This window comes from Vidua macroura, chromosome 7 (assembly GCF_024509145.1).
Source record: "Vidua macroura isolate BioBank_ID:100142 chromosome 7, ASM2450914v1, whole genome shotgun sequence".
Lineage (NCBI taxonomy): Eukaryota > Metazoa > Chordata > Aves > Passeriformes > Viduidae > Vidua > Vidua macroura.
Window position 1 is genome coordinate 31,553,971 of NC_071577.1, and position 19,079 is coordinate 31,573,049.

At 42.2% G+C, this 19,079-nt stretch overlaps 1 protein-coding gene across 1 annotated transcript; it reads left to right on the forward strand.

The window, feature by feature from the left end:
* Positions 1–4,021: 4,021 nt before the first annotated feature.
* LOC128810360 (glycerol-3-phosphate dehydrogenase 1-like protein) lies at positions 4,022–19,077 on the forward strand. The gene is given in 9 exon segments (XM_053983159.1): positions 4,022–4,155; positions 4,157–4,510; positions 8,170–8,347; positions 10,233–10,373; positions 11,587–11,725; positions 13,388–13,500; positions 15,058–15,291; positions 15,439–15,545; positions 16,907–19,077. Coding segments are annotated over 9 exon segments (1,497 nt in total). The 3' UTR covers positions 17,004–19,077.
* The last annotated feature ends 2 nt before the right edge of the window (positions 19,078–19,079 follow it).

A 19,079-nucleotide genomic window follows, 5' to 3' on the forward strand; every position in this document is an offset into this window, starting at 1 on the left:
CCACCAGACTGTCTATGGTAAGGTGAAGGTCAGGCACTGCACTTGTATTTTGGGTAGAGCTGAAGTGGGAGGTTTTTAATGGTCTGCAGGCCTCAGCCAGGGAAGGTTTGTTTCTCTGGACACTCACAACAGGTGGGCTCCTCTCACATACCAAGGCTGACATTGGGAACCCTTGTTCTAAACTACAGACCTACCCCAAACTTAACTCTAGCTATAGATTCACAGGTGAAAAAACTGAATGTATGAGTGCTGCTGACATCAGCCCTCAAGGCTTGGAAAAATATAAAAACATACCTCAGTTTTCAGCTCCTCTTTCCCTAAAGCCTGCATTCCTTAAGATGCTGAGGAGCAATGCTATCTGTTCATCACCCCAGGGAGTGCAAAATTCTATTCTGCTTTGCTTTCAAGTAGTCACAGTACGGAAGAGGTCCTTGAATCTTACTTCTCTCCAAAGACATCAGACAAGGCTGAATATTACCAGTAGCTCTAGATGCCTGCATAGGATGTGAACTGTGATGCAGACAGTGCAGGACATCTCAGGAATATGCAGAAAGCCTAGTGAAAAAAAAAAAAAAAGAGAAGGGAGTGATAATGCAGAGAGAACTGTTGTTCAAACATCCAAAATCAAAACAAACCAGACCTGCACAGGGAAGGAAAACAAGGACATAAAGGGTTTACTGCATGATTGCAAAGGAAATGAAGGAAAGCACTGACCACAATAGCAGCAGGGCAGATAACTAAAAGCTAAAGGAAGATATTGCTTCAGACTCCATAAGGAAAAGAATGTAACTAACCCCAGAGAGCAGAAGCAGTACACTTAAGAGGCTAAAGGGCATGGATGTGGAAATTATTGTGTAATGCAGCCACAAAACTTGAAGGCTCTTTACCCTTCACTTCTGAATACTGATTAATCTCCATCAATGACATCTTTAAGCTTTTTAGAGCAAATGTTAGCCACAAGTAACAGAAGACATGAATGGAAGCAGAAAATGGGTTAAAATGTAGATTAGGCACATTAGATGTAGACCAGCTCAATGTCTTTCTTTGATAAGATAATGGCATATCAGAACAAAGGAAAAATAATAAATCTTATCAACATAGACTTTGGTAAAACATTTGATTTGGTATTGCCTGGATAATTATTAGTTAAACTTGAGAAGATGAGGATTAACATAAATACTATAAAATGATGAAGGTACAGAACTGGGAGTGAAAACTGCTGATGGGGCTGAAAGCAAAATTATAGGACTGGAGTAGTCAGTAAGTCTAAGTAATGTCATTAGTTAGCTTGATGCAAAAAAATTACAAGCAAGGTAATGAAATTTGCTAACAACAAATCTAGAAGACATTTGCAATAGAGAGGAAATCCTAAAGGAAGAATTACATAATTATCATGCCCTAATAATAGACACGGGAAGAAATGTAACAGCATATAATGCAGGGACATGTACTGAGAGATTGGTAACATTTCTGCCTTAAATTAGAATTTATTCAGTATGAACAACAGAAGAGGAAGAATTTTGTGTGGTGTAGTTATTAGAAAGATAAATGGAGTCTTACATGTAGCAAGCCCTGCATTTCCAGGAACAATAAACAAATAGATACAAAACACTGAAATTTCACAACACAGCTGAAATTTCTGGGCATCATTCAGGTTATTGGTGTTCAACAAGCCTGAATTCATCCTGGAACAGGTACAAAGAAGCGACATCCAGATAATCAGAGGAATAGCTAAGACAGCATGTCTTGCTGAGCTTGGCAAAATGAATGGTGGGATGAGATCTGATTCCTCTCTGTAAATACATTTGAGGTTTTAGTTGGGCAGAGAGGGAGAATAAGCATCAGAGGAGAGGAATCATTCACATTTATAGACAGCACTCATGCTAGAGCAGATGGGCATAAGTTGGATATGAAACAGGAAGAAGGGCTCTCACTGTGAGAGGAGTAATGGTCTCAAATAGCTTCTCAGTAGAAGAGGGGGCAAAACCTCTAACCAGTCTTAAGAGGGATACAGAGTTTGGCACTTCTCAGTCACTTTTTTTGGGACGTTCAAAGACTGCATTGCCACCATAGGAAGAGCCACACCTGGCTTAGCAAAATCTCCTGTTGCTGCCCTGGCTTTGCTGCACGGATGGTGAGGTCCTGCTGTTTGCAGGGGGAAAGGGTTCAGCTGTGTTATCTCTGGGTCACGTGCATTAGGTGTGGAAGACAGGTGAGATTGGGTGGGGTGGCCTTGAGAGAGTTGTCTTTAGCCTGCCTTTATGGCGACTGAGCTTTTATGTCTGCTATTGTCCCAAGGACTGACTCACACATCAGAGCTAGCGCTCCTGGGCTTATGTGAAAAACAAACATGGAGCTTCCATGCGAAAGAACAGATTCTTCCCATTGCCTGATAAAACAACAGTAGTCAGCACCCGCCAGTGTGTGCTCTGTGGCTCCGGGGCTCTGAAATCTAACAAAGGACCCATTTCTCAGGGCCTTACACAACACTGCCACTGAGACAGCCTTGCCAACCAAACCTGACACCTAAAACTGCCTGCAGACCACCTGAAACCCTCTGTGGGGAGTCAATGCTTCCCTATCCATCTCCATGGAGCAGTAAGCACACAAATCCAGAGAAGAGTTCAGCAGCAGCTCCAATTATGTACTTCCACAGCCAATTAATGTCACAGATGGATAAACTAATGTGTGCAGTCACAGTCCCAGGCGGTGTCCCCTGCTCTTCACAAGTGCTGCTGTATCCATCTGCCTGCTTGTCCCCTGCCAGTTTATTTGCACCCACCAAATGGTCATTGTAATCATGATGTGGAGGCCACATAAATCAGTCCAAAGGCCACCAAACTGTTACAGGTTTTCCTTTGTAATTAAAAGCTTCCACATTAATTTAGAAAAAAATACTACACAATTTGCAATGCTTATGTATTGTATAGAGCAGGGACATATTCTGTGGCATGCAACTAATGTTGCAGAAGCCTGTGCTTCAGTGACTATGTCCCCTTCTTGGGGCCTGAGGACTCACCAGGACAGAAGACCTTGTAACAAGCAGAGGAACAGGGCAAGAAGGATGATGGCTACTCTTCATCTCCATTTTAGATCTTCTTCTCAAGGGGAAGGTGAGTTAAAGGGAGAAGAGAATGAAGGGACACAGAGGAAGAAACAAATCATGGTGAACAAGCAAATATTCCTGGAAGCAGAGAAAGGCTCTTGTGCCTTGCCTGTGCTCAAACTTTGCTTGCAGGTAATGCATATTCTTGCAGAATCCCCATCAGGCTTCACACACACCCCAGGTCCCAGCTACACCTTCCTTTACATCAGCCTGCTCCAGTTATTTTCTCAAAATATTATTTTGCAGGATTTTTACCTAGTCTTTTTTTTTAAGTCCACAAACAGTCATTACTATCAGGATGCACCAAATAATTGAGCCAATGGAGCTGACAGCAGGCAAGAATGAACATATGTGTACCTCCAGAAACACCCACAGGCTCCTCCAGTGCTGGCAGCCAGCCTCCTTCTATGAATCACAGGGTCAGGTGTCCACATCCCACAGAGCCAGGAACCCACTGAGCCAAACTCTGGGGTGAGGGCAGCAGATGTGGTCACTGCTGAGCCTACAGCCCCCCGGCAGAGACAGGAACCCTGACATGGCAGGATGAGGGGAAGCAGGAATGCAAGAGCAGGAGAGGTGGCAAATGCAGTCCTTCGGCTCAAAAATGAGAGAAGGATGCTTTGAAGAGGAGTCAGGGTGTGCTAGATGAGAGGGCTGAGAGGCAAAATGTAGTCATTTGTAGGGTGTTATGCATCATTAAACAATGTAGGAGAAAAGGACCAACACTCCTTTTTGTTTTTCCCTGCAGACAACTTACATTTGATGTCCCATCTTAAGAGCTGTGGTATAGTTCAGGGTTTATCAGCTGAATTTGGCTCTGCTAATGCATTCATAGCCCTTTCTTGGTGCGTTCCTGATGTGACTGAAGGATTTAAACCATTATCCTTTGTGGGGCAGGGCACGTGGGACCTTGAGATGTCTCTCACTGTCCCGAAGAGCCCAGCTGTCCCTCTGCCACAGCCCCTACCGAAACCCGCGGGGCTGCCGGTGGGCAGGAAGGTCCCACCCCACGAGGAGCCTTCCCGCTTTCCCCACGCAGATCCTTATCCCTGCATTTCGGAGAAGACACCATTTTCCCCATTCCCCCTTCCAGGGCACTGAATCCCTCCGCTCCCAGCCGAGGCTCGCAGGGGACCCCTCGGCGCAAGGACCGCAGGCGGGGCCGGGGAGGAGCCGGCGCTGCCCCGGGGCCGCCGCCCGCTCACGCCCGTCCCTCCCGCACCGCCGGGGGCCGGGCCGGGCGCCAGGGGCGGTGCTGGCGGCCGGGAGGGAGCGAGACGAGCCGAGCCGAGCCGAGCCGAGCCGAGCCCAGCCGAGCCGAGCCGAGCCGAGCCGAGCCCGCGGGCGGGACGCAGCCCGCAGGATGTCGCCGCTCCGCGTCTGCATCATCGGCTCGGGGAACTGGTGAGTGCCGCAGCGCGGGGGGGCTCTCTCTTTGTCCTCCTCCCTTTTTTTCCGTATGTTTTTCCCTTTTCTTCCTTCTTCCCCCGTTCCTTCCTCGGTTTTTCCTCCCGCCGCGGCGGGCGGGGACTTCGCAACAGGTGCGGTACGGGGAGCGGCGGGGCCGGGGGCGAGGGGAGTCTCCATGGTCCTGAAACCGCGACCCCGGCCCCGTCCTGCCGCGGTTCTGCGCTCCTGGGCAGGGACCATCGGTCCCGAGAGATGAACCAGTCAATGAGAACTGGAATAGTGTGAGGCTCCCGCCTCACCCCAGGTGTGCGAGCCGCTTAAAGCCTGGCGATAGAACGCAGAGAGGCCCGGAGCTGCAGCTGTCGCCGTGTGTGCCTGCTGCAGGGCCCCGGCAGTTCAGATTGAAGCATTCAGCAGTGTGAAGGGTGGTGATGCTTTTTGTGTTCCTCTGAAGGAACCGGGGCATAGGCTTCATTTAAAGCACGATGTATTGGCACCTTTCACTTCCATCCTCCTCAGCGTGTCCTTTTGCATCTTGGTGTGGACACAGCATAGTGTTCAGGTCTCCCATTTATCTTCATTCTTACAAATATGTTTGCTACTGCTCGGTCCTTTCCAGCCTGGACAAAAGCATGGGTCTCCAGAACTCCTTGAGTCTGACGGATCCCAGTAAGAATAGTAAATCCATCTCCCAGGATTTAGCATCTTACCTTCCTTCTGCTTTCTGTACACTGAGCACAAACAGACCAACGTGCATGTGCATGCATTTGAGATTAGCAAACCTAGCCTAGCCTCCAGGTAGTTCTGGTGATTTTTTTTATTTTTTTTTTTTTTTTTTTTTTTTTTTTTTGGAACAAGGAGAGCAAGCTCCTTAAGATTTTAAAAATATCTGACAGCTAGGTGGAAGTAATGCCAGAGGAGTCAGTAAGTGAGGGAGTGGTTGCTTGTGAGCTGCTGAGAACACAGCAGAATTAAAGCACAGCTCTCTGCCTTCCTGCTTTGTGAAAACAGTCCACTGCCTGCAATGCATTCTCTTTGTGCATGACATCTCGCAGCCTTTCACATGGAGCTGCACAGCCAAGTCTTCTGGACCTCACTGTCACACTTCTGGCTTTCTCTAGCCCCATCACTTGTTTCCTCAACTGCAACTTTCACATGTTTTTCGGGGAAGGCATCCCTCTCCCTGCCACTTTCTCTTCCCTCGCTTGCCTGTGCAGGCAGCTCATTGTCTCTTCCAAGCCCTCGAGAGCCACGACTGCATGTTTGAAAGACAACTTTTTTACCTTTGGTCAGCCCACAGGCACAAGCTTCATCGTTCTCTTGCTGCATCCTCAAGCCGGGACCTCCTGCTTTTCCCAGGCTGTCTGCCATCCCACGAGACATCATTTAAAGTCACGTAGTTGTATTCAGATCTGTACTCATGGAAATTCTGTTTTTCCATATGTACCTACAAACTTGAAAAGAGCTATACTGCAGAGATACTGAGACCCCCCCAGCCTATTCAATACCATCTACTTACCCATACTGACTGGGCCCATCTCTTGCTTCCTACCATATACACCAACTCTAAAATCCTCAGGGAGGACAAAAACATTGTGCTCTGAGGTATGAGTAACATTTATTCATAGCCTTGGTGGCAGAACAGGTTGTTTTAATGCTACAGAGAAATATGTTTACCTTTGGCAAATATTTTTTTCCTTATGTTCCTCATAAATATTTGGGTGGCAGTTCAGATCCCTGCTCTTGAGGCTTTCCTGCAGCTCATAATCGTGGCTGACATGTGACAGCAATGTTGCAAAAGCTCATGTCAGCTGCAGAAGTTCAACAGGTCACAGGGACTTGCTAAGTCAACACTGCCAGGAGGCTCATGAGTGATATGGTTGAGCAAAGCAAGTGCTGCACTGCATTTTGTGGTTGCCAGTAGGTGCAGGAGGGTTTGTGTTTATCTACTGAGAGTTGCAAGTCCCAATCAGGATTTCAGGGATTAGAGTCGGAGTCTGCATCTTTCAACAGAAAATTGTATGTTCTTGGTACTTAGCTAAAAAAGTTATTTTTATGGGTAGGACTGATGTGTAAGTTCATCATCCAGGTTGTGCTGGACAACCCAGATAATGAATTTATATCTCAAGTTTATGAAAAAAACCCAAACCTTTTTCTTGTTAATATATTTTTCTTATGTGGAGCCAAAATTCATCCTCAGCTCAAGCTTTGAATGTGTCCTCTGTTGATAGCAGGACAAGAGAATCAGAATATAAGCAATTTTATAAATAATACTAATATATTATGCATGCCTTTCTTTCAGAACAGCAGAACTCTTACAGAAAAGGTTCACCCTAAATATTGTAAAGGACCAAACCAAACAATCCCTTACAAAATACAACAAATACAACCCCCAAAACAAAAACCACAAACCAAGCAAAAAGCCACAAACTAAATAACTAAATAAAAGAAGCACTACAGCAGCTCAGCATATAGCATATAATCAACACTGAACAAAGTGAAACCTGATCTCAGCAGGATTTCTTTGTTATTAAAGATTAAGACCTTAATTACCTATTAATAAGACCTTATTAGTTATTAAGCAATTTAACCTTATGTAAACCTGTTACATGAAAAATATGGGTGAACCAAGGAGGGTCAGTTACAGTGTGGTTTCCCTTTGAATCATTAACAGCATAGATCTACCTGGACTTTGATATCCCTAAGAACTTTATCAGTTCTAGAACACACACCACAGCTAAATCCTACTCATGCTCCTTGTTACAAGTGGGTCAGAGGAAAGGAGTGCTGCAACTGGAGCTTCTCTTTCACGCCTGTTAATAAAGTAGCCAATACTTGAGAGATTAAAGTAGCATTAAAATGGAGAGAAGATAGACAGGAGTAAAAATAATCACCCCTCTTCCCCAAATAATTTAAAGTTCATGAAACAATACTTCCAATATTTTCTGTGAGGTTTCTAATTCTCCCTGCAGTGATGATGGGGGAATAAAATTATTGTCTGACCTGAAATTAAAAATGCTCAGCATGATTCAAGATGAGTAAACTGCATGGTTAAAATATCCTCAGGCTGCAAGTATTACAGGTCCTGTTACAGTGATAATTAGAACAATGAGTAAAGAGAAACCACCAGATTGAAGAGCTGTTTTTTTTCTGAGCATTTAGCTCTTATGTAAAATCCTTATTGTAACTGTTTGGTTATAGATAGGAAAGTGAGGTGCATCTATTTTACATGAGATGCACAAAGACTGTCACAGCAAGGTTGCTCAGCACTTATTTAACACCTGGATTATTTTACATTTGTTGATCTTGACAAAAACCAGACTCATCTGAGGACCATAAAAGATTTTAATCTCAGATAATGTATTTTTACTGTTATTGATGGTACATCACACACCTGCTCTATAACCTTTGAAACTACTTCAGTTCCATTACTGCAGTTATATTTTTCCCCTGTTCTACTTCCTCTGTTCTTAAACTTGAGGGGCTCTTGATGCAGGGTATCAAAAAAAAAAGCTTTCTGATAAATGTTGCAAGCACCTAGACAGCTTTATAGCACAGGCTTTTTATGAGTTATGATGTTTAAAGTTACTAGTGTTTCCAATTCACAATAAAAGTACTTTTCCCCTTTTAGTTATTTTTATTTTATTTTAAAGGGGATCAGCCATAGCAAGAATCATTGGCAAAAATGTCCAGAAGTCAAATAGATTTGATCCCACTGTCAAGATGTGGGTATTTGAAGAGCTCATTAATGGAAGAAAACTCTCAGAAATCATCAACCAGGAACATGAAAATGTTAAATATCTACCTGGGTATAAGATACCCCACAATGTGGTAAGTTGGAAAAAAAAATTAAATCACTGAACTTATATATTTTTCAATAAGGGAGGCAATGTCTGAAAAAAAAATTAGGAAGCAATTCACTGTTTTGTTCTGGTTTGCCACCTAACTCACTCCATTATAACTCCCTGGATTATAATTAATTTCTGTTATTTCTGCTTGTCTTGTATGTCACATGCAACTTCAAACACCAACTGTGTCTGTGCTGGTATCACACCATCCTCCTCCCTGGCAGAGAGCAGCACAACTCTAGAAATGGCAGACATCTGTCTACACAGAGCTATTTCAAACCCACAGCATCTTCTGGAAAAACAGGCAAAGCTACTGTTCTCCTTTCTTCAAAAAAAAAAATCAAAATCAGAGCTGTGGCTTACAAGGAGGTGAATAATGAGCTATCAGCTCATGGGTGATTTTAGGACAGCTGTAGTTAATAAAGCTCTAAATTCCATCAAAAATATAAGTTATTTATTTTCATGGACATTTAAAATACCAAGTTACACGTCTCTACTTAAATAAAACACCTTAAATAATTTACTGCTACTGAAACAAGTGAGGTGAGGGGGTTTGGCTGTTCAAGATTTTGCCAAACGTCGCTGCTTTGTGAGTAGTGCCACATTTTTGGAACAGTTGCAGTTGTAAAGGGAAATTAAAATGCTGCATGTGGTGGGTCTCCTTGCTTGGGGAGTGGTTATATTTAGTATTCCATTTTGTGCTGTGATTGCATATTTGCACTCCTAGTGTTTGAACTTGGCACACAGTTCTCCTGGGTTACAACTGGCTTGTCACTGTTATTTTTACAACCCTCTAGCAGATCTCATCACCATCCCTTGAGGCCAGCCTCACCCTGTTTAGAGCAAAGCCTGAGGCTTCACCAGCAAAAATCAGCTGGTTGTGGTAGAGGGACCCTCAGACCATCTCCGACTGAGGGGGAAAAAAAAAAAAGAAAACCAAACAAGCTGAGCTTTTCCTTGCATTGCTCCTGCAGCATTTTGGAGAGACAGGAGCACAGCCTGTGCAGTGCTGCCAGCCTCTGCCCTGCTCCCACTTCACTGTTTTCCCAGAGAAGCAGCCTGGCTGGCAGCAGCTCTGGTTTTCTTGCTGGGAGTCCCACTTGCTTAAGGTTGCACGCTCCAAAGCTGCATCTAAGAGTGATGTTTGCTGCTACTGTAAAGTGCTTCTAGCAGGCTCAAATTCACCTGCTGTTGCCTCTGTAGCCTGGCTTGAATTGTTCTGAGTAATGCCATCATTTGGAGGAAGATACAGCTAGGTAGTTTTTAAGCATGTTGTAGAGGTTTTTGTAATTCTTGGGAAAATTATTGTATATTTAAAACAAAGGCACACAGCCAAAGATTATGATAATCCCTGTCTTTTGATACAGTTTATCCCTCAGTAACTCAGCTGGTGACCAATGGAAACTAAAGACTTCCAGAAGAGCCTCTGTCCCACCACTACATTTTTCTCCTGTTCTCCCCAGTGCTACCACTCATTCCAGAAGAATCATATGGGGTTGGTCAGCCATCTTCAGGAACCAGATCAAGAAGCTGAACTAGCAAAGGGGCTTCCCAGCCCACCACAAATTTATGAAGTATATAATCTTTTCCAGCTTATCCACACAGGGTTAAATTCTAAAAAAAAAAAAAAAAAAAAAAAAAAAAAAAAAAAAAAATTATACAAAATCCGACCCCAGAACAGTTCAGCTGCTTTGGATATTTCAGAAGAGATCTGTAGCTGCTTGTGTGGAGAGCTGGCACCTATGCCACAGGGCCAGTTAAAATTAAGGACATTTGCAATGCATCTGCCATGGCTTTGGCATGGTGGTGTCTTGCAAGGACTGAGGATTCCTACCTGGGGCTCATTTTGTTTGTCACCCTTGTCCCAGGTGGCTGTACCAGACGTGGCTGAAGCAGCAAATGGGGCAGATATTTTAGTGTTTGTTCTGCCACATCAATTTATTGGACGAATCTGTGGGCAGATTGCAGGACAGATAAAACCTGGGACATTTGGGATTTCCCTGATCAAGGTAAGTTGTTGTCTCCACAGTACCCAGTCAATACAGAGTAAATAAACAGCTCCAACTTAAGGGCAGGAGCTGCAGCCCTCAGCTGTATGCTCTGCATAAAAATGAACATTTCTTTCCGCAAGAGTTAAATCTTTCCCAGCTCTGCCAACCCTTCCTCTGCTCTCGTGGCTGTGGAGAGGGAAGGATGGGGCAGCCTATCCAGGCTAAGAGTATCTGGTTTTGCCAGTCATGTTTAGCCTGGATCAGCTCCCACTTGGACCAGCATGGAGGTGAAAATGGGCAGAGGAAGGGATGCATAAAGCTGGCACTGCTGGCAGAAAAAATACTCTGAGACTACAGCCTCAGTTAACTCCTAACTGAGAACTCTGAGTCAAAGTGCCTCTTCCAAGTACATGCTAAAGCTGTTCTTGGCAGCATTAAAATGGCATAATAACACAAATGATTTTGCAAAACTGAAGCAATTTCAATCTGGCATGAATGGAGGAATCTCTTTTTAAGGTTAGAGAGGTACCAGATTATCATAATCTTTAAAGGAAATAATATTTTAAGAGAATGTCAAACTAAAAGCCAGAGGCAAAGCATAGGAATGTAGTCTTACCACTTCTTTGTTTGATTGCATTACAGGAAATATCCCACTTAAAATTGTAATGAAAGAAATGTAATTCAAGTTTTTGGACTTCAATACCAGCTCTTCTGCTTTATAGAAATTATCTCATAAGCAGCAGTAAGGAGAAGAGAGGAAGGTGGGAGAGGAAGGGAATTTCTGCAAATTTAGCTTAAAAAACCCAAGACAGTTCAGTATACTCCTTAACACCCAAAAAGCACTCTAATTAATACTTAGATCTTGCAAAAAAAGCCATTTCTTACAGACGTAGTCTTAAATGTCTTTTCCTGTACTACAGAAGTTTAACCAAAAGGAAAAATACAACATCAAAGAAAGCAAGCCTCAGGACAGCAGCACTCCATGTGAGGCCTCTTGCAGGATTACCTTGACTGTCACCCCTTCTCCCTGAGCTTGCCTTGAATTTGCAGTTACCAAAGTACAAATCCAGAGCATTTGTATTAATGGCTAACACTAGTGATTGTAAGACCTTTTTTTTTTTTCAATTAAAACCAGAGAGCTGCAGGCAATAGAATACCTTCTGCTTTATCAGTGCTCTGCTGCTGTCGTTTTCCTATTCTAATACCCTGGCTTTAACTATCTTCTTTTCAGGGGATCGATGAGGGTCCTCATGGCCTGAAGCTCATCTCTGACCTCATTCGAGAGCAGCTGAAAATAGAGATCAGTGTGCTGATGGGGGCCAACATAGCCAAAGAAGTGGCTGATGAGAAGTTCTGTGAAACCACCATTGGTAACTATTGCAAAGAGCCAATTAGAGCTGGGGTTTAAAGTCACCTGTGGCAGGAAAACCTCTGGAAGAAGCAGAGGGATGTGACTGGTCCCAGGTGGTCCCCAAGTGGAGCAGTGCCTGCTGAGCTCCTTTAGGGAGCCAGGATTATTTCCAAATAATTTGGTGCTGAATCAGATTCAAACTGACAGTGGGTTTCAGTGCTGAGAGTTAATTTAATCCATTGAAAATATCACAGCTTAATCCTGTTTCTGTAGGAGTTGGCAAGAGCCACCTTCTTTGTCTGTAGGGCTCAACACTGAGTGTATCAGTGTATCAGCAGCTGAAACAGAATACAGTCTAGATAAAGAAGTGTAATCAGAAGCTTCTATGTGCTCACACTCCCAGAGGTGTATTTCTTCATCTTAAAATTTCTTTGTTTGGAAAAGAAAACCCAGTAACATTCTGTTCCTCTCTGCCATTTGGATTCTTCCCAAGACACAGCCTCAGATCCTCCCAGGACGGGGTCTGACCTGATTTGGGAAGTTCATCCAGTAGTTTTTAAAACTCAGAGATTTTTAAAGTCCATCAAAATTAAAGTTACACCCTTCCATAGCTAGGAAAGGCAAAAGAAAAATAAATTGTGTTGCAATAATGTTTATTTGCCTTGCAAATATTACAGTAATGGTGCAACTGTACCAGCTGGGCATTTGTTACTGAAAGAGCAGCTAGGCACAGATAGAACTAGACATGATTATGAGGGTTGATCTATATTAATTCTCCTGGGGGGAATTTAACTTCTCCTGGCCTGGTTTGAAGCCATGATGTGATGATGACTGTGCAAAGAGCTTTGCCCCTTATTTTTGTCCCCATGGAAAGCCATGCAGTCCAGAAACAGCCGCCTCAAAGAGAACTGGTACTGTGAAGAACAAGAAACAAACCTAAAGTTTCTCATGAGATGGCGAGAAACCTCCCAGCTACCAGAGTGTGGTGCCCCAGGCTAGTAAAACTCACAGCTGAGCTCACCCTGAAGGCAACCAAGCTACCTGTACAAAACTCAAGTGCAACTCTATTCAAAGGTCTTTGCCCAGCCAGCCATGGGCTCTCTGGGTCAAGGCAAACCTCAGTTCCTTTAGCACTAAGGGCTCTCCTTGGCTGAGCACTGTAACAACATGATACATGACCTCTGTAGAGTTGGTAGGAAAAAGGTTTTAGTAGTGCCAACCTTCAATTTCATCATCTGTACATCCCCCTGTAACTGGGACTATTACCCCTGTAACTGTGCAATAGAAATTTGTGCCCCATGATAGTACGTAGCAGTGACACAGGTTTACATTTTCAAAGCAGAAATTATACCATTGTCCTGCAGGAAACAGTTTGTAAATAATGTCTTTTGTAAGGTCTGTGGTTGTACAAGCTTTTTCAGGCAGAAAGATTCATTAAGGGGTATCTATTTACTTTTAAGCTCTTTAAAGTGTCATTAAGCAATGTTGATCAATGCCCTGGAGTTGCCTACACTTAACACTGGCATCCAGCAGCAGAAACTGCTATTGCACAAATCTCTGTTTTAGCAACACCTTGGGACTGGGATCACAAAAGCTGAAGTAGTCCCTAGAACCTTATTTCAGGTGAATTGTGTGCACTCTGAAACATTGTAAAAGCCTCTTTCATCCTTCTTTCCCACAGGATGCAAAAATGAAACTCAAGGGGAAATCTTTAAAGAACTAATGCAGACTCCCAATTTCAGGATTACCGTGGTGCTTGACTCTGATACAGTGGAGCTTTGTGGAGCCTTAAAAGTGAGTGTTTTCAAGCCAATATGTTTTATTACGGCCAAATTCTAACCTCACCTGAGTCTTCTGTAAGCCACGGGGTCTAATTTGAGTCCTGTCATCATATGAGTAAATGAGAGCAGACAAAGATGCATCATTCATAAGCCAGTTTTCCAACCTGGAAAATAAACCTGGGAAATAAATTCCTCCAAAAAGGGGAAATTTATTTAAAATGCAGCTGCAATCAAAGCATTTAAAATACTTTATTTTACCAGAGGCACATCTGTTTTTGAGAGCAGAGTTTAGTCCACTGTGTTTTCTTTTCTATATGTAGTGAACACACAGAGCAAAGACTCTCGCTACATAGAGTAGCTCCACTAAAAATTATGTCCATGGTTTAAATACTAACCTGTTAGAAAATTCACATCAGAAGCAATGCTCTGTGTTGGTAGCACGTCTGTGTGGCATTCAGCAATGTCCACATGGAGATCTCAGGTGGGATCAGAAATTACACCAGAGTCACCAAATTTCCAATAAGGAGACAATAGTGTGATTCAGAATTTGCTTTTATATTAATTGAAAGTGACTTCAGCGTGTCATCCTTCTTACTTCTTTACACATTTAGTCGTTTATACTTCAATAATTCACCTTTCCATGGAGGAGGCGGATGACTGATGAGGAAAGAATTGGTCCTGTTTAACTTCACATACAAAAATAAAAATTTTTGACGTACAAAACCAAACACTACAGATTTAGCTTTTGGCCACAGAGCAGAACTGGGGACAGGAACAGATGGGAGAGAGTTTTTTACCGTTTTATGATAAATCACTGCACTTCTTGAAATCATCAGTTTGGTTTTGCCTCTGCTAAAAAAAACCTAAAAAATTAAACATGTGCACTGGGGTACATACGTGTCTGGAGCAAACATGGCAATGGTAGCACTAAGTGGCATATTACTCATATACACTGAACTACATTTATTTAGGGACTTATTTAGGAACTGGGAATCGGAAGGTGGGAAGGGAAGCATGCCGAGCAATGGTGAGGACTTATGAAGATGTTTAGGATCCTGAGAGATTTGTTTAGAGCTGTAGACAGGGGCAGTTCTACTGATATTTGTAGGTAAGCCCAAAATTTGATCTACTGCAGCATCTTCATAGAATCCATGCCTGCTCACATCAGAGACCCACAAAGAAAACCTAGAAAGGTATGACACTGTGTGGGATATTTTAAATAGTTAAACAGAAAGGTCAGCAAGATCCAACTTGGAACTAGCGGGAAAACAAAGCACTAATTGCATACATGCTATGTGATTGCAATATTAGTGCATAAAACACTGCTTTGGTTTTTGTCCATAGAAGTAACAGTAGATACTTAATAAAAATCTTCTAAAAGCCCAGTGACTTTTGCTCAACATCATCTGTCTCTTCATAAGATAAACTCATGGCCATTGGAAATTGACCCTTGTTCTGATGAAGACAGATTTTGTGGGGTTTCCTTGGAGCTCGGTGCATGCTGATAAGCTGCATACCTTGGCTGACTGTTTCCTTCCCTCCCCTGTATTTTGCACTGGCCCATTTTTAGAACATCGTGGCGGTGGGCGCGGGGTTCTGCGATGGACTGAGTTTCGGCGACAACACCAAGGCAGCAGTCATACGCCTGGGCCTCATGGAGATGGTGGCCTTTGCCAAGATGTTCTGCAAGGGACCAGTGTCAATAGCCACCTTTTTGGAAAGCTGTGGGGTCGCTGATCTCATCACCACCTGCTACGGCGGACGCAACAGAAAAGTAGCAGAAGCCTTTGCTCGCACAGGAAAAGTAAGAAGGATTTTGAAATACTTTACGCTAACACATGAAGTCCTTCTGTGTTTTACAAAGGCATCATTGATTGTTTACCTTCTTGATAACTGCTGGTATCGCAGCAGTATCCCCTCTGACCCAAGTAATCAGTCTTCTCTCTTCTAGTCCATTGAGGAGCTGGAAAATGAGATGCTGAATGGACAAAAGCTGCAAGGTCCTCAGACCTCAGCCGAAGTCTACAAAATTCTGAAACAAAAAGATATGCTCCATAAGTAAGTGCTTTGACATAAAATCCAACAAAAACAACAACAAATTACGAGTGATTAATAACCTCCTTAACTGTACTCGTGTTTAATTATCTTGTTCATTTCTGCAACAACAGCTTTCTACACCTTGGGACCCTGCTGGAGTCTGGTTTGATTCCTCATTGCCAGGGTCAGTTGAGAGTGAGTTCAGGGGACATTGTTAGTGCCTAATAGAGTAATGTGAGATTACATATTGGAACAGCAGGGAAAACAATCACAGAATATTCTGATTTGGAAGGGACCCACAGAGATCATCACCAAATCTAAAGTGAATGGCCCATAGACAGGAAACAAAATAAATTATAATGTAAAGAAGCCTCCCAGACACCCCCATCCCCCAAATAAGATTTAAGACTGTACACAGAATCGTCTTGCAGACATGATTCATGGGCCAAAGGGTTTCTTGTTCTCAGTATACCAGCATTACAGCTTGCAGCAGTCCTGTTCTCAGTGCAAACCTGAATTTGGTTATCTCAGTACAAAATGCAGGATCATATTCCTAATCAAAGATTCTTACATGCACTGAACAGGTAATGTGTGCTGATGTCAATGCTTTAGTGCCACATAGGTAAAAAGGTAAAGGTAAAAAGTACCTCTGATTGCTTGGGATGATGTAAGATTATAAATAATTTGAAACCTTTGCCTCAACTTACACAACAGAAAAGCTAGATTTCCCTCCATTCCATTTCCCCTCATACATCAGCAGTACTGAGAAGTCAAACACTGCTAAATGAATTCTTAAAAACTTATTAGAATTGGAACAGATACAGAAGATTCAAGTGGCATTATCTTTCAAAAATGAGAGAGAAAAGAAAAGCTTTAAATCACAACTTGATCTAATAATTATCCTATAATTGCCCTTTGTTACATGCTCAGCTCCAAGTCATTCAGTGGACTCATTTTTTACCACGTAACTACTAAAACAGCTTGTAAAAGGAAAAGAATCCTTTAAGCCAAGAAAAGAAAATCATTAGACATTTTCATTCTTTTTAGTCCTTTGGATATCAGTAATGACTGAAAATAATATATCCCTTTTGCACACAGCAGGAAAAGAGGATATGCAATTCAAAACGGTTTTAAATAAAAAATACTGGATAGGTATTTTGCTTCCAAAACAGCTTTTCTCTGCTGTCACTCCCATGATTTGCTCCTCCTCTTCTTCACCCAGTAGTCTACCAGTAAAGGCAGCCCCAAGCTAAAATTAAATTGTAAAGAGAGACAAAATTTTTCCACTTTCAACAGAACAAAAAAATTTCTTCCATTAAAATAGAATAGAAATGTTCAAATAAATTTTTAAAAGTACTTTAATTCCTATATGCTTCTTTTAGGTTTCCATTATTTACAACTATCTACAAGATCTGCTATGAGGGTCGATCAATCCAAGATTTCATCACGTGCCTGCAGAACCACCCAGAGCACAAGTAGAGATCCCTTCTCCTCACCTGGCTGAATTCTCACCTTCCTGGGACTTCTGTCCACTCCACAGCAATTGAAGTAGAGAAACAGGTTGTGTGACATTTGCTGTAAAAGCAGCAAAGAATGTATTTAATTCCCCTTGTCCTGGGGGTAAAAAAAAAATTGCCTTTAATTTCAACATTATATCTAAGGAATAGGAAACAAATGTAAAACTTAAAATTATTTCATTTGAGTTAGTAATGTGGGTATTTCCCTGTAATTATTTTCTTGTTAACTGAAAACAGTTCCCCTTGTAATTTCTACAACAGAGCTAAATAGCTCACATAAAACTCAACGTTTTCCCTACAGTTACTTCTAGAATGGCACAACACGTAGAAAAATCAAAGAACTCATTCAAACAGATAAATCATAGTTTAAAAAAAATCCAGGAACAGTTAGATGCAATCACATGGACAAATGCTGGATTTCCACAATTCCCCTCAAAAATAAGTAACATTTTCTATTCTGGGACATTTAGGCCTTCCTTGATTTAGTTTCCCAATAGAAGCTTCTTTGGTAAAAAAGGTACTATTACTGTGCTCAGACACACATGAATGTTCATCAGATGTACAAATAAAACAGTTTAAGGGGTGGGGGAAAGAAGAAGGGGTTTGGGATGTATTGTTTGTTTCAAATCTGGAACACTAGGAATCTTCAGGAGTAATCTGACCTTGATTAAATTTACTGTATTCCCGTAAAACACAGAAAAAACATCTGGAATAACCAAAGACAATTTTGTTAGCATCAGATTTTCTCAGCAAGTCCTCATCATTAATTTGAACGAGCTGAGAGCTGAAGTGGAGGTTGACACAGGGACATGTACCCAGGGCTCAGCTTGCAGCTTGTGCACTTGCTGATATTTTGAGGGGACAACCAGTAACAGTGACAAACTCTCTGTGATACTTGACTTTTTATACCTGTATGGAAGTGACCGCTATAGACGCACAGAACTCCTGTGAACTGGCATTTCACACCAGGCTGCATTTCAGGAAACTCCACTGCTCTGACCAGTGCAGCTCCCCACGCCTTTCCAGACTGCAGAGCTGTGTCCTGATCCTGCTCAAGCAGCACATCTTACACTCCAGGAGAGAGATCTCCCATCTGCTTCTGAATTTTAAACACAAACTGGGTTCACAGACCAGGGGTTTTTATTGTGCTACCAGTGGCGTGAATTTTAGAAACATTGAAGTTTTTAAACCTTATAGTTGTACTTGGGTGACTTTACATACCTGATGTTTTTCAGAGTTAAAAACATCTACAAAATTAACAGTGGCACATTTCATAAGCTTTAATCCCCTTTTGAAATACTCCTCTTTTGAGAGAAGGCAAAAAAAGAAAGAAGAGTAACCTATTTTTGCTGTGCTTTATCAGATTTTCTGAAATAGCAGAGGAAGGCAAGTTTTTTTAAATCTGTGTACTCGCTGTCATATTGCTCAGAGGAAAAAATGAGCTAATTATGAAATAATTTTGACTAATTTTAGAGAAATTATATGTCTTTCCCATTTACCAGAGTAATATATATATAAAATAATGTATTGTAATTACAAATATATTGTAAAAATCTCAGTCTCACAGCTAGCAAAGCTAGCTCAGGTACCAAAACCAGTGGCTGCAGCACCCCTGATCCTCCTGAAGATCAGCAAGGGTAGCTCAGCTCCTCCTGCTCAGAGTCCAGTCACAGCTAACAGCTTGGGGCTCTGCAGAGCAACACCAACATTCCTGCCCCTGAAATGGGAATCATGTGACCAAATCCTTCACACAAAGCAGGGAATTTATGATCTTCTATTTGAAGTGGAAAAATACTTACATACTGCACAGTTTTGAAGTATCAAATAGATGAGGATGGGATAGAGAATTCAGGAACCTCCTTCCTTCACCATCAGGCTGAATTTCTGATAAATCATGTATGAGCTAATAATAACATAGAATATTTTACATTCAAAGTGTATCAAATAACAGTTTAATAAAGTGATCAATATGCAGACTTGATGTAATTTCATTTTTCAACATTCTCACAAAATAAATGACTGTTGTAATAGTGGTCCT